At 43.4% G+C, this 16,165-nt stretch overlaps 1 protein-coding gene across 2 annotated transcripts in view; it reads right to left on the bottom strand.

Moving 5' to 3' along the window:
* The window catches only part of SVIL (supervillin), a 314,402-nt gene that overhangs the window by 98,225 nt on the left and 200,012 nt on the right, over positions 1–16,165 (bottom strand). The window contains exons 19-20 of one of the 2 annotated variants that reach the window (XM_082259451.1): positions 15,394–15,471; positions 14,465–14,533 (exon numbers count right to left, since the gene is read on the bottom strand). In XM_082259451.1, the coding sequence (XP_082115577.1) occupies positions 14,465–14,533; positions 15,394–15,471 (147 nt within the window). The remainder of the gene's footprint in view (positions 1–14,464; positions 14,534–15,393; positions 15,472–16,165) is intronic. The other variant, XM_082259450.1, reaches the window with a different exon arrangement.

The following is a 16,165-nucleotide window of genomic DNA, read 5'->3' as shown; positions in this document are numbered from 1 at the left end:
AATAGTGGCACGCTTGTATAAAAGTTGTCCACGTACAAATGGTACCCCTTTCCGGATAAGGGTGACACCAAGTCCCAAACGATCTTACCGCTGCTCCCTATGTAGTCTGGGCAGTTGGGGGGCTCCACACAGCTATCTTTTCCCTCATAGACCCGGAAACTACTGTATAGCCTGTGGCCCTGTCACACAATTTATACAGTTTGACCCCGTACTTGGCACGCTTGCTGGGGAGGTACTGTTTCATAGCAAGGCGGCCAGTAAATTTAATCAGGGACTCGTCAACGCAGACAACTTGTTCGGGGGTAAACAAGGCTGCAAACCGCTGATTGAAGTGGTCTATGAGGGGCCGAATTTTGTGGAGCCGATCGTATGCAGGGTCTCCCCGAGGACGACAGAGTTCATTGTCGCTGAAATGCATAAATCGCAGAATTTGCTCGTATCTCGTCCTGGACATAGAGGCAGAGTACATGCGCATATGGTGAACTGGGCTAGTGGACCAATATAGCCGCAATTCACTCTGTTTAGTTATGCCCATGTGGAGGGAAAGGCCCAGAAAGATCTTAAATTCGGAAACCGTTATAGGTTTCCAGCCGAATTGTCTGGCAAGGTGTGAATTTGGGTTGGCGGCGATGAACTGTTGTGCATATAAATTTGATTGATCCACAATAGATCTGTAAAGATCTTCCGTGAAGAACAGCTCAAAAAAGTTCAGGGGCGTAAAACCAGCTGTCTCCACGTGGATTCCAGGTTGGGCGGTGAATGGGGGAAGTACTGGCGCTGTAGTATCAGTGGGTTGCCAATTAGGAAATGCCAGCGCATCAGGGAGGGCACTATGGGCTCTACGGGCCTGTCTTCGAATACGCGGTGGCTGCGGGCCACTACTTGTGCTAGCCACCGCACCAGCTTCAACTGCACTTAGGGGACTCGCCACGTCACCAGGTCTTACTGCAGTGCTGGTTGTACTAGGTCCAGGTTGTACTAGGCCGCTGGCGCTTGCCAGGTCGCCAGAAGGATGAGCGGCACTAGTACCCACACTCTGCTCCATACGAGCACCCTGCGATTCCTGCATCACAACAACTTCAGAATGGGGTCGGGTACGCCTGGGTCTAACAGGGACCCATCTGTCGTCGGAGCTATCTGTCAGGGAGCCGCTGCCGTCATCAGGTTCATATACTGACACTAATTCGGTCATTGTAGCTTCCCCTTCGCTATCAGATGACTCGGTCAGCATATAACTGACAAGCTCTTCATCCCTGTACGAACGTTTGGTCATTTTGGTAACTAAATTTACTCGTACAGTGATGCGACTCACAGGTAATAAAAGCACCTGGTTGTCGAAGATTATTTCAAGCGCTACAAAAAAAACTGCTAATGCTAGCAGGGATCAGGCCTGACTCTGCTAACACAGCGGTTTTGTGTCTTGTGTTTTTTTGCAAGTGACAGTAATCTATTGATTACTACACTTGCCTGGGTGAAAGGGTTAAACGCAGGTGCTGGCCGGAATCAGTACTGATCGTGCAAACACCGCGTTTTGGGAACCCTAAACTATGGGGGCGCTAGTATAGTTCTGATCAGATCAGATATTGATCTGTTCAAACACTATACTAGAAATGGAAGTGTAGGTGCGTGCGTGTGTGGCAATCAAGGGGTTACTTCTAAACTATGCGCTGGGGATCTGGGGGGGGTGGCGGGGACCCTAAACCTCCTTTGGGAAAGAAACTAGCTAGCTAGCGCAACCTCAAGTCACAATGACACCAATACAAAATACAGTAAAAACAGTATATTATGTGTGTATTAGTGCTAATGTGACAGAGGGTGTAGGGGTTAACGGGATGTGATCAGGGGGGGATCAGGGGTTTAAATCTTTATTGGAAGGGACTGGCGGGTATCCTAAGGATAAAAGGAACGGTGGCAAGCGCTAAACCTGGTCACAAGTCACACTTATACGGGTATATAGAAAATGCTATATACTGTATACAGTGTGCGTTGTGGCAGGGGGTGTAGGGGTGATCAGGAGGGGATCAGGGGATTAAATCTTTATTGGGCGGGTGGCGGGGACCCTAAACCTCCTTGGGACACAAACTTCGTCGCCTGCGCTAATTCTGATCACAATGACACTAATACAAAAATACAAAAACACAGTATATTACGTTTGTATTAGTGCTGATGTGACAGAGGGTGTAGGGGTTAACTAGCGGTGATCAGGGGGGGATCAGGTGGGATCAGGGGCTTAAATCTTTATTAGGGGGGGGTGGCGGGTAATTCAAGTGGAAAAAGGGGGGTCGCAAGCGCTAGACCTGACCACAAATCACACTTATACGGGTATATAGCAAAATGCTATATACTGTATACGGTGTGTGTTATGGCAGGGGGTGTAGGGGTGATCAGGGGGGGGTCAGGGGCTTAAATCTTTATTGGGCGGGTGGCGGGGACCCTAAACCTTCTTGGGACAGAAACTTAGTCGCCTGCGCTAATTCTGATCACAATGACACTAATACAAAAATACAATAACACTGTATATTGCGTTTGTATTAGTGCTGATGTGACAGAGGGTGTAGGGGTTGATCAGGGGGGGTTCAGGGGGGATCAGTGGGTTAAATCTTTATTAGGGGGGGGTGGTGGGTAATTTGAGTGGAAAAGGGGGGGTCGCAAGGGCTACACCTGTTCACAAATCACACTTATACAGGTATATAGGTATATGCTATATGCTGTATATAGTGTGTGTTGTGTCAGGTGCTGTAGGGGTTAATTGGGGGGGCGATCGGGGGTGAAATGTGCCTATCTAACTGTGTGTGGGTGTGCTTGGTGCAGTACTCACAGTAAGATGTGCTCTCCTCTCACGCTGGATCCAAAAAGACCGTTGTGGGGGGAGGGCACATCTCCTCTAAGCCTGTGTTTACATTTCACAGGCTTAGAGGATGATCTGATTGGGCAGGACCGATCAACAGGTCCAGACCAAAAATGATTGGCCTGGACCTGATGACTGATCGGTTCTGAACCCAATCGAGTCATCATCGGCGGCGGGGACGCGCGGGAGCGCGCACAGGGCCGGCAAATTGTGCTGACGTAGGCCTACGTCAGTTTGCCTGGCCGGGGCTGAGTGCCGACGTAGATCGTCGTGCGCCGGTCGTAAAGTGGTTAAGAGACTAACCCTTTTTCTGACACTTGTTGCTTACAAGTAAAAAACAGTATTTATATACAGTCAGGTCCATAAATATTGGGACATCGACACAATTCTAATCTTTTTGGCTCTATACACCCCCACAATTGATTTGAAATGAAACAAACAAGATGTGCGTTAACTACAGACTTTCAGCTTTAATTTGAGGGAATTTACATCCAAATCAGGTGAAAGGTGTAGGAATTACAGTTTGTATATGTGCCTCCCACTTTTTAAGGGGCCAAAAGTAATGGGACAATTGGCTGCTCAGCTGTTCCATGGTCAGGTGTGTGTTAGTCCCTCATTATCCCATTTACAAGGAGCAGATAAAAGGTCCAGAGTTAATTTCAAGTGTGCTATTTGCATTTGGAATCTGCTGCTGTCAACTCTCAATATGAGATCCAAAGAGCTGTCACCATCAGTGAAGCAAGCCATCATTAGGCTGAAAAAACAAAACAAACCCATCAGAGATGGCAAAAAACATTAGGTGTGGCCAAATCAACTGTTTGGAACATCCTTAAAAAGAAAACACACCGGTGAGCTCAGCAACAACAAAAGACCCAGAAGACCACAGAAAACAACTGTGGTGGATGACCGAAAAAATTCTTTCCCTGGTGAAGAAAACACCCTTCACAACAGTTGGCCAGATCAAGAACACTCTCCAGGAGGTAGGTGTATGTGTGTCAATGTCAACAATCAAGAGAAGACTACACCAGAGTGAATACAGAGGGTTCACCACAAGATGTAAACCATTGGTGAGCCTCAAAAACAGGAAGGCCAGATTAGAGTTTGCCAAACATCTAAAAAAGCCTTCGCAGTTCTGGAACATCATCCTATGGACAGATGAGACCAAGATCAACTTGTACCAGAGTGATGGGAAGAGAAGAGTATGGAGAAGGAAAGGAACTGCTCATGATCCAAAGCATACCACCTCATCAGTGAAGCATGGTGGTGATAGTGTCATAGCGTGGGCATGTATGGCTGCCAACGGAACAGGTTCTCTTGTATTTATTGATGTGACTTCTGACAAAATCAGCAGGATGAATTCTGAAGTGTTTCGGGCAATATCTGCTCATATTTAGCCAAATGCTTCAGAACTCATTGGACGGCGCTTCACAGTGCAGATGGACAATGACCCGAAGCATACTGCGAAAGCAACCAAAGAGATTTTTAAGGGAAAGAAGTGGAATGTTATGCAATGGCCAAGTCAATCACCTGACCTGAATCCGATTGAGCATGCATTTCACTTGCTGAAGACAAAACTGAAGGGAAAATGCCCCAAGAACAAGCAGGAACTGAAGACAGTTGCAGTAGAGGCCTGGCAGAGATCACCAGGGATGAAACCCAGCGTCTGGTGATGTCTATGCATTCCAGACTTCAGGCTGTAATTGACTGCAAAGGATTTGCAACCAAGTATTAAAAAGTGAAAGTTTGATTTATGATTGTTAAACTGTCCCATTATTTTTGCTCCCTTAAAAAGTGGGAGGCACATATACAAACTGTTGTAATCCCTACACCATTAATCTGATCTGGATGTAAATACCCTCAAATTAAAGCTAAAATTCTGCAGTTAAAGCACATCTTGTTTTCAATTTCAAATCCATTGTGGTGCTGTATAGAGCCAAAAAGATTAGAATTGTGTCAATGTCCCAATATTTATGGACCTGACTGTATACACACACATATATATATATATATATATATACACATACACACACACACACATATATACACACAGGGCCGCTGATGAGGCAGTACAACCAGCCCTGTTGTACCAGGCCCAGGCTCTATCAGCTGATCAGGGGGGCCCAGGCAGCTTTAGTGTGCATTTCTTCCAAACAAAAAAAATAGGGCTCAATAAATTACACTCTCACTCCTACTTGCATAGGGGTGTATAAATATATTTTTCTGGGCTCCATTAGATTAGCAGAGGGGCTCAGGAGGTGGGAGATGAATTGGGACTATTTTTTCATTTTCGGGTGGAGGTACACAATCCTGTGCCCAGCCGCATGCTCTGGAGTTCCTGCTGTTGTTCTCCTTCCCTGGTGCTTGGCAGAGTGATCTGTATAGTGCTTTACCTGCTTCGCCCTCTCAGAACTGAGGCGAGGTAGCTGACAGGAGAGAACGGTGAAACGAATCCTGGCAGTGGCAGAGGGTAGTGCAGCGGCACTGGGCAGCACACAGTAAGTTGAGGTATTAAAGATATGGGGGCCCTAGTTGGCTCGTTAGGCCCCATTTGCCGGTGACAGCTCCATGCCTGTCCCTGACTGGCCCTTCTCCCCCCCCCCCCTTCTACTCATTTGCCCTTTTATTTTGCTTTCCATGCACTGTATATTCTGTAATTTTTGAGTGACACCACCCCCCCTCCCTCTTTTCCCTTTTCAGCACTGTGACACGTGGAATTGTACTACTTGTTGTACTAGAGTCCTTTTACTTTTTTGTGACTTGCTAAGCACTGTTTAACATGCCTTTGACCTGATAACCCCAAAGTTTGGTTTTGGTTGGATGTACCTTGTTCTGTATGTCCCTTGTTTTGCAGATAAATAAAAACTTTTCTGTTAAAAAAAATAAATAAATAAAATCGCAGATCGTTGCCTTTACTAGTAAAAATAAATAAATAAAAATGACATACATTTTGTCCCTAGTTTGTAGACGTGATAAACCAATCAAAACACGCTTATTGGGATTTTTTTAAACCAAAAATATGTAGCAGAATACAAATTTGCCTAAAATGATGAAAAAAAAATAATAGATTTTTACATTTGGGAATGTTTTATAGCAGAAAGTGAAAAATATTGTTTTTTTTTTTTTTTTTTTTACACAATCGTCACTCTTTGTTTATAGCGCAAAAAAAAAAAAAAAAAAAAAAATCCCACAGATGACCAAATGCCACCAAAAGAAAGCTATTTATGAGGAAAAAAAGGACATCCATTTTTTTTGGGTACAGCGTTGCACGACCGCACAATTTTATTTTAAAGTAACGCAGTGCCGAATCGCAAAAAATAACCTGGTCATTAGGGGGAAAATCTTCCAGTCCAGAAGTGGTTTGAAACACTCCTCCTCCTGGCAGCAGCCTTTTGCCAGAAAAAAGCCTGATGGTTGTAAAAGTGTCAGCAGCTAGGAGTGTGTGTACTGTATATTTGTAAAGGAAACTGTCAGGATTCATGTGAAAGTGATACAAGCAGCTCTTAAGCCGCCCCGATCACTTCCACAGCTGTTGCACCATATGCCCCCCCCCCTCGCTTTTGGGGTGGGGTTGGGTCGAGGGCGCGAGGCCCCATCCAGAGGGCTGTACGGGGCCCTATGATTTCTAACAGCAGCCCTGCACATACATACATATATATTAGTGATCGACCGATATCGTTTTTTGAATGCCGATTCCGATATTTTGGTCATCGGATATCGGTATCGCCCGATATTTTCGGACATGTAAAAAAAAGTTTTTTTTTTCTCTTTTCTAAAGGTACTCCTTGTGGGGGGATCTGGGGGGTCTAAAAGACCCCAAACCCCCCCTCGGCACTGAAAAGCTTTTTTGAAATGCCAAGTTTGGCTGTTTTGAATGCTGTCAGTTTTTTTAATTCGGCGCCGAGTACCCGGAAGTAGGGATGCACCGAAATGAAATTCTTGGCCGAAGGCCGAATACCGAACGCAGTGTTTCGCATTTTTTAACATAAAATATGCCCATTAGCGTGCCCCTTAACATAAAATATGCCCATCAGAGTGCCCCTTAACATAAAATATGCTCATCAGAGTGTCCCTTAACATAAAATATGCTCATCAGCATGTCCCTTAGCATAAAATAAGGGGCACGATGATGGGCTCATTTTATGTTAGGGGGCACTCTGATGGGCACATTTTATGTTAGGGGGCACTCTGATGGGCACATTTTATGTCAGGGGGCACGCTGATGGGCACATTTTATGTCAGGGGGCACGCTGATGGGCACATTTTATGTTAGGGGGCACTCTGATGGGCAAAACAAAACATTTAAATCAGCATTGCTCTTAACATAAAATATGCCCATTAGCGTGCCCCTTAAAATGAAATATGCCCATCAGAGTGCCCCTTAACATAAAATATGCTCATCAGCATGTCCCTTAGCATAAAATAAGGGGCACGCTGATGGCCACATTTTATGTCAAGGGGCACTTTATAGGGCACTGTGGCAACAACATATGGCAGTCTGCACACTAATGCTTGTGCAGCTGCCAGCAACTGTATTCTTCTCTCCCAAATGTGCTCAGCTGCACATCACATACCTCTATAACTGCAGCCAGAGCCAAATGCCACGAACAGGGGGGGCGGGGCGTGGACCAAGTGTGAAGGAGCCGCCAGTCAGGAGCAGGGGGCGGGACGCGCGCAACGTCACACCCCCCTACGCGGCCGGACAGGACACCAGCGGGAAGGGAGCCGCGAGCCGCGGTCAGGGCGGAAGCTACAGAGAATGCATACATATCAGAGGGTTACTGCAGAGGACATAATAGAGGACCGCGAGCCGCAATGAGGTGAGAGACATTGTTCGGCTTAAATTATTCGGCCTTTTGATTTATTCGGCCGAACACCGAAAGTGCCATTTTCCCTATTTTCGGCCGAATAATGTTCGGCCGCCGATTATTCGGTGCATCCCTACCCGGAAGTGATGTCATGACATCACTTCCATATTTTTATTTTTTTTACATGGAGACCGGCGCATGAGCACTTGCGGCAGGGATACCAGCTTTCTCGGGGACACATCTTCATGCTACACCAGGTGGTCTCTTCGGCGGAGGCGGTGGAGGTAGGATGCCCGGGTCTCCCGGGGGGGGCGGGTAAGGCAGTCGATTTGGCTAGGGTCAGTGTTACTACTGGTAGCATGAGGAGATACCTGGACCCTATAGAGGTTGCACCGGCAGTCAAACTTCTCCAGGATGGCACATCAATATGTGCCATTGCCAGGTTTGCTATGTCTCCCAGCACAGACACAGGAGATTTCAGGAGACAGGAAGTTCTCTAGGAGAGCTGAAAAGGGCCATAGAAGGTCCTTAACCCATCAGTACCACCAGTATCTGCTCCTTTGCACAAGGAGGAACAGGATGAGCACTGCCAGAGCCCTACAAAATGACCTCCAGCAGGCCACTGGTGTGAATGTTTCTGATCAATCAGCAACAGACTTCAGGAGGGTGGCCTGACGTCCTCTAGTGGGCCCTGTGCTCACTGCCCGGTGCTGTGCAGCATAATTGGCATTTGCCAATGAACACAAAAAATGGCAGGTCTACCACTGGAGCCTTGTGCTTTTCACAGATGAGAGCAGGTTCACTCTGAGCATATGTGACAGACGTGAATGGGTCTGGAGAAGCTGTGGAGAACGTTATGCTGCCTGTAACATCAGTCAGCATGACCGGTTTGGTGGTTGGTCAATGATGGTCTGGGGAGGCATATCCATGGAGGGACGCACAGACCTCTACAGGCTAGACAATGGCACCCTGACTGCCATTAGGTATCGGGATGAAATCCTTGGACCCACTGTCAGACCCTATGCTGATGCAGTGGGTCCTGGGTTTCTGGGGGGGGGGGGGGGGGGAGACAGAGAAAAAATTGCTAGGACCAGAAATCCCAGCCGGGAGCCTAGGTCGTTACTCCTGATTAGATAGATTAAAACGGATTACCTAGAGCAGAGAGGGGGTTATATACCATCTGAGGACTGCCCATGGGCATAGCCAGGTGTTTTTTGTTCTGCCTAGTCCTACTCCTGGAGGAGGCAATATAACCCAGTAGTTATGATTTATGGAGCACTGTGTTCATCGATGAACAAAGGAGAAAAAAGGAATTCTAATGCGTGGTTTCTTTGTAGACCAGACACGCTGCCCACATGTTTTGAAACTTGTCAGTGGCGTTTCCATCTATGGAAATAAAGGTGTTCTGTAGGCATAATATAATTTAATCTGTGATTTCCTTTAAAAACAGCTGGTAAGGTTTGTCTGAAATTTGATTGGTCATTTGGGTTTAAGCATCATCATTGCGCCGTTGCTACTGAAAAGGCCTGGATTGTAGAAAAAAAGCAACGTCCTGAAAGTTGCTCAAAGTTATACTGTATATTTTAGCACAACTGTTTTTTCTGAGAGATAGGTCTCATCCAGCGATAAATCCTCCTGCTTGCTTTCCCATTTTTGCACATTGGTATAGATTATGGCCCAACAACATGAAATTTACACCCAACATTGTATTTCACAAGCTCGAAATCTTTCCAATGAAAAACTCTGTCCATGGACAAAAAAAAAAAAAAAAAAACGAACAACTTGTAAATGTGGCCAGCCTGTTAAAAAAACCCAAAACAAAGTGCATTTCAGCTGCTTTACTATCCCATACAAGTCAACGGGACTGCAAAAAACTTAGAAGGAGCTCAAAAATCACTTTATGCGCAGCTCCAAGGCAAAGCAACCCAGAAGCACCCAAAAGCATACAGCATTTCACTTGCATCAGTCATGCCTGTGAACATGAGCCCTGCATTTCTTCACCAATACCCAAAACAATCAATGTCAAACTCCACCAGCAAGTAGCATTTTTTTGGAGGCGGCCGTCTAATATTTTAGTACAGTAGATTGATAAAGCGATCGACCATATTTTAAGCAGACAAATGCAGATGCTCCCATGCTGTCAAAGACACTGTAAGGATCCAACTGACATAGGGAGATAACCACAACAGGAAGAAAGCATCCCTGGTATTCTACTTCAGAAAAAGAAAACATCTGTGTAATTTTATAGTAAACTGTCTGAAAGCATCCAAGATCTGGTGTACAAGGCCTTCTGCAGCTTCAATAATGTATATTTGCAGTGCCTGTAATCTATGCACAGTGGGATGATTATAGGAAGAGAAGTAGAGTCAGCACCCATGTTGGTCTATTTTTATCTGTCTTATGAAAATGTATTTTTTTTTTTTATTAACTAGAGCTCGATTTTATATTTCTGTTACAATTTAGACAATCATTGACAAGGGCTCATATACAGTACATTGCAGATTTGACATACAAAACCCAGAGGCAAAGAAGTGGTGCATGGAGCAAGTCGATAGTTTTGTTCACCTTTTGCTTTGCAGTGGAAAAATTATAGGTGGAGTATTGATCTTAACTTTCCAATCAGTTTTTAAAGCCCATCAGCATGCTCCTTTTTAGGATATCTGATTTGCAGCTTGTGCTGCATCGCTCTCTCCTTCTCTGAGCTCTGTTGTAGGCTGATACCAGGTCAGTTTCAGATACAGTGACTGATTTTAAAAACACATTTAATGATGTATTAAACATACAGAACTTCCTTAATGTGTGTCATTTATATCTCCCTACAATTCGGCTTTAGGTAAAATAAACCAAATCCTATGTGTGGACAGTGAAATTCACTTTCAATGACTCTGGCAAGTAGGCAGAGTTTGGAATTACTGGGGTCATCGAGATCGAAGAGGATTCAACCTACTGTCATCTACCCAATACTGAAACCTCAGTCTTGGATAGGCAGACCACAGCCGAATAATGAAAACCCCACAGAGTTCTATTTACACGTGCATGTAAATGCTGTCCATTTCAGGAACATTAAAAACTGAGGAAAAAATGTGCAGCACGGAGGTCAGTCTAGTAAGTAAAAACTTTCAATATCATCCGAAACAACCCCAGCCAGTCTCACACTTCTTATTTCTTAGAACATCTGGAATCATAAATGACCCTGAGTAGAGTATTAATGCTCCAGAGAACAGTTAAGGAAATGAACAGAACCACAGCTGGTCAGTGGAACATGAAGGGGTTACTCCATTAATGCTCAATAAAACTTGTTATAACGATACATTCATGACTGTTTAATAATAACACAAAGAGGAACATGCAAAGTACAGTAAATCAGAGATTTGATCTCTAAAACCTGGAGAAGGCAGAATAATGAATTCTAATTTCTTAATGGCTTGTACAAAGTGCTGCATTAAATAAACTCAACAAATTATTACTTATCATTGGGGCTCATAGGGGCAAGAAAGTGCATTGTGTTTTAGGAACTCTGAAAAGGCGCAAAGGCGGTAAAAAAAAAAAAAAAAAAAATATAATTATATATTATATATATGGGTCGATTTACTAAAACTGGAGTGTGCAAAATCTGGTGCAGCTGTGCATTACAACCAATCAGCTTCTAACTTCAGCTTGTTCAATTAGGTTGACAAAAACAAAAAAGGGGGGGGATGGGGGAGCTGGCTGATTAGCACGGATGCCTCAGTCAAGAGCGAAAACTACCATTAAGACAATTCTTTGGCAAAGGTTCATTGCCATGCGTTGACACTACCTGGACAACAAATTTGGGACAGGGACCGGTAGCCCTTTGACAATGGCTTTTGTACACTATTACTCACTGTATTATCTATTATTTTCTTGTATATCCGGAGGCCACCATATAGCTACTGCTCTATTACACATTCATACATGTTTTATTACATTGTACTGTAAAATTTGAACTGCAGATGTAACCACAGTAAAATACATTTTTTCAAAGTTTAAAAATGTAATGTCCAAATAGACAGACAATTCAATAAATAATGCAAGTAGTAAACTACAAAGTGCAGTAACCAATCAAAAGCAACCTTATTGCAACCAGTCCAGTACAAGATGGCTGGTTGCCATAGGCACTGGATTTGCAGCTTGCCCTGTTTCACTGATAAAGCTCAAAAATTTTAAGAAAAATAACTGCAACTCTTTCATGTCCCTACGACTGCTGAAATTGGATTTTAAATTGCTATGCAGTATATGGCAACTCTTCAGAAAGTCACAGTTAAATGTGAACTTTCATGATGCTATTTAAGTTGTCATTGCTCTACAGTCAGCAGTCCGAGCAAAACTGGATTCATCGGTGGGAACTTCCTGGTCATTACACAGAGCAGTCTTTTGTTCATAATGCGGGTCTTTAAAATTGTTTCTTAATGTACTCAAGTAGTAGGGGTAACCTCAAACATTTCACCAACGAGCTGATGTTGTTAGGAAGATGGCCGTGCACAGATGGAGAGGAGCCAATCCAGGGCAGTCTAGACATATGGCGTTTGACCTATGTTGCTTTAGTCTGGCTCTACAAGGCAGATGGAAGGGGCCTAATCTGTGATGTCCAGGATCTGTTCCAACTGACAAGACAGGACTACCTGTGCCAAACACACTTCAAACTGGATTAGATTCAAGTGAATTAAGGACAGAGGCATCCCACAGTTGGCTTGGAACAGGGCCGGCAGTATGTAAACAATAAGCAGGGAAGCATTAAACTAATTTAGAAGGAAGTTGTAAACGTGGTTTACGAAACCGATTCACAAAGGATCACAGAGGACAGTCTCAAATTAAAATCTTTCCAAATATACATATTTATACCCAAACTATAGTCTACTTTGTCTAAAAATTCTTACACTTAAATGAACATACTAGGACTGTGCGATCTTCCAATTCTGACCTTAATGTTTTCACGGTCATTATAGCAAGAGTGTTGGAGTGGAACTCCAGCCAGATAATGAACAGTCATCATTTACATTTCAAATATGTATTAGGGAAAAAAAAAAAAAAGATCAATAAAGTACACCTCCCTGTTTTGAATAGTGGAGGAGTAGTATACGGTCTTTCTGGGTTTTTAATGTTATCTGCTATATATTTATATATATATATATATATATATATATATATTGCTATATATTTATATATATCTTTAATGTTATCTGCTATATTTTGTTTTCACCAGGATAAATGAGATTTTCCCTCATTTATCCTGGTGAAAACAAAGTAATCAGGAGAGAAACTGAAAGGAAATACAAAGCTGTAAGTTTTAAAGCTAAACTCCAGAGAAAAGATACACTTTCTCTTGCAGTGCGGCTCCCCAAACACTGCAAAGAATAAATTCATGCCTAGGGTACCCATAAGGCCTCCTTCACACAGGGCAATCCCATGCATGCCCGTGCAGGGCTATGTCTTGCCGACGCAGGGCTGTGTCTTGCCGACACAGGGATGCAAAGGTGTTGCGTACATCCCTGTGTTGGTGACCTGTTGTCTATTGAGACACATGGCTGCACAGAAACAGCCGCTGTGTTCCAATATGACATGTGGGTGGAGGTTCCCGAATGCACACTGGGTGAGTTTGAGGACCTGCATGGATGTCCCATTGGGACAGAGGCTGTGTCCACACAGCCACGCGCCCAATAAACAATGAAATGGCGACATGGGAATACATGCAACACCTGTACATCCCCATGCCAGCAAAATACAGCCCTGCATAGGGCATGTATGGAATCACCCCATGCAAATGAGGCCTAAGGACTTTTACTTACCCTGATCCTGCACACAGGCTCCCTCTACACTAAGACTGGGTCCCTCAGCTTCTTTGCCCCGCATGGCAGTGATCGCGGGCACTGTGATGTCACCAAGTGCAGTGCAGGGCCAATAGTCCACTGTATGTGAGGATGTCAAGGAACTTCCCACAAGCCAGAGCATCAGGGAGTAGGCTGGCTGCCAGAGGTGCAAGGGATAATGTAAGAAAAAGTGCTTGTTATGGGTACCCTTAAGATAAGCATTTATCCTAGTGTTTTCTCTCTCCCCCCCCCCCCCAGAGTTCAGCTTGAAATATAGCTAGTGTATCGGTTTCAGTCTTTATAGTAAAGTCTGGTAAAAACCCACACAGCAGAAGGGAATGAAAAGGCAGTAATATGAGCTGATCAGAATCCGTTGATCAAATACGAAGTCTGCTGACTGAATGGGAGGGCATCACGACCAGTGTCCTTTCATTGTTCAACTATCAGACTTGGAGATTATGTATTACTTAAGTGACCCCTGCCATTGGTCTTACTAGCTCATCGAACAGTACCTGTGTCTTAAGGCTGTTATAAGCTCTTTTTTGCAAAATCTATTAGTAGTTAGTTACGTTCAGGTTTATTAACACTAAAGACTTTTCACAACTTTTCCAAGCCGCTTCTTCAGTTCTGAGTGTCAAGAACATGCTACAGCACCAGCATGTGCAGCGATAGCAGATGTTTGGCATCAATAAACTCTATAAAAATGTTGTCCCCGCACCAAATTTTAGGACAGTTGCTTTACTGCATCACAAACACACATATCATACCATGCAGTGTTTGTTCAAATCAGTTATCACACATGCCTGGATGCAGAGGTTCTCTGTAGCCCCAAATCACTGCACACTTTATTGTGTAATTGTGATCCAACGAGGCAACCTTCTCAGAGCTCGACTTTGGTATGCAGATGACATATCTTACAGAGGCTTGAAGAGACTGTTTTAGGAATATATTATTGTGCTAACAAATCTATGCATATCTGAATTCACCTTCCATCGCCAAGGATGCCGCTCAGCAAACATCAGTGGACTGGACTCCCTCACGCTATCATTACTGACCTTGAAAGTAAAGAAAGAAAATACAGAAAAATAAGGAAGGAATGAAAAAGAGGACAGAGGTATAGAAAAGCCATAGCACACCAAAAAACCTCATCAGGGCATTAACTGAAACTGGATTAGAACACAAACCACCAAACGTTTTTTTTGGGCCCATACAGAACACAGGCACAGGTTGAACATGTAGCAATTTAGGGATTTGTGGCAACGATGACAGGTATGAATTGGAAAGCCTTAAAAAAAAAAACAACTCACAGAAGCGAAAGGTTTTAGTTTCAAGACAAGCAAAGCCAGTATGTGCATAGCCCCTCGGTGTACACTTAGTCTAGTTAAAACCCCTATGACACTGTATATAAGCTCAATTGAAGTGGTAGCCTGAACTTTCTACAAACCCGCATAAATATTGAGCTTTTAATGCACAAACATTAAAAATATGTATGTAGGGGTTGAGGCTTTCACTTTTTCCAGAGTTTTTAATATTAAAATGTTGAATGTAAAATGTCAATGTCAATGTGGCATTTTATCAAACAATATTCATGGGTCAAAGAACACAAGACCAACAGAGCGGCTTACACCAAAAAACAACCACTAAAGAGGACTAGTAGAATTTCCTACGAGGAAGTATTTATTTATTTTTTTTAAGAGACTACAGCAACATAAAATATAAGGAATTCAATAAAACATTGTTTTTACATCTAACCTACGATACAAGAGAGTGACTGCATCCAAAGGTTACGATAGACATCTGTTGGCTAACCTCTTTCTTGTCATACCACATGTGATGGCCACATGCAGGGTCTGACTGCCAAAAAAACAAAAACAAAAAGCTGTGCCGTTGTTTAAAGGTGCACACTGTTTCTCACCTGGTTTATAGGAAGGAAATACTGGCATTTATAGGCAGCAGGTATAGCAGGAGAGTAAACAGAAGCATACACAGGTTCCTACGGACAGAGGCAGAAGCAAAGCATGAAAATTAAGAGGTAACCAAAAAAGGATTTTAAAGATTTGTTAACAAAGCAGTATTACTAACTGGCAGAGGGGGGATTCTTTATGGGCATAGTTCAAAAGGATGGACTTCGAAAAATAATCTTAAAATCCATGCCCATGCATTATTTTGCCAATTATGTATTTATACAAATGGTCAGTCAACCCAAAACTGAAATTGCAGTGGTTGAAGGGTGCTAGAGGTAAATTTCTTATATCTCTCAGTAATTCTATTGTTGAGAACTCAGAGTTTTGACTTCCCAACATCCACTGTGCATAGTGTTGAAACATAAAAAGGTGGCCAAAAACTACAAAACTCCCAGGTGGAGGGACAGGGTTAGCAATTAGGGCAGAGATATCTTGTTAGCGTATTCAAGATAAATAAAAAAAAAAAAAGCCCATACAGCTTTACCCAAAATATAATTTTTTTTGGGTGGACTGACCCTATAATAACTTTTCTAACATACATCTATAATCATGGCCTGCCCTGATAACACAAATCTTTTTGATATTGGAACATACCAAAAACTCCTAAGAGGGATAAAAGACTGCAGTTGGAAAACCCAACAGTTCATTCAAATACAGATCGTAAAATGTTTACTGGCACCAACAAATGACGGATATGATTTTGGGAGATGTCACTATAGCCCT

The sequence above is a fragment of the Pelophylax lessonae genome (assembly GCF_965119305.1).
Source record: "Pelophylax lessonae genome assembly, chromosome: 5".
Classification (NCBI taxonomy): Eukaryota; Metazoa; Chordata; class Amphibia; order Anura; family Ranidae; genus Pelophylax; species Pelophylax lessonae.
Note: the sequence above shows the minus strand (reverse complement) of the source record. Positions and strands in the feature narration are given on the sequence as shown.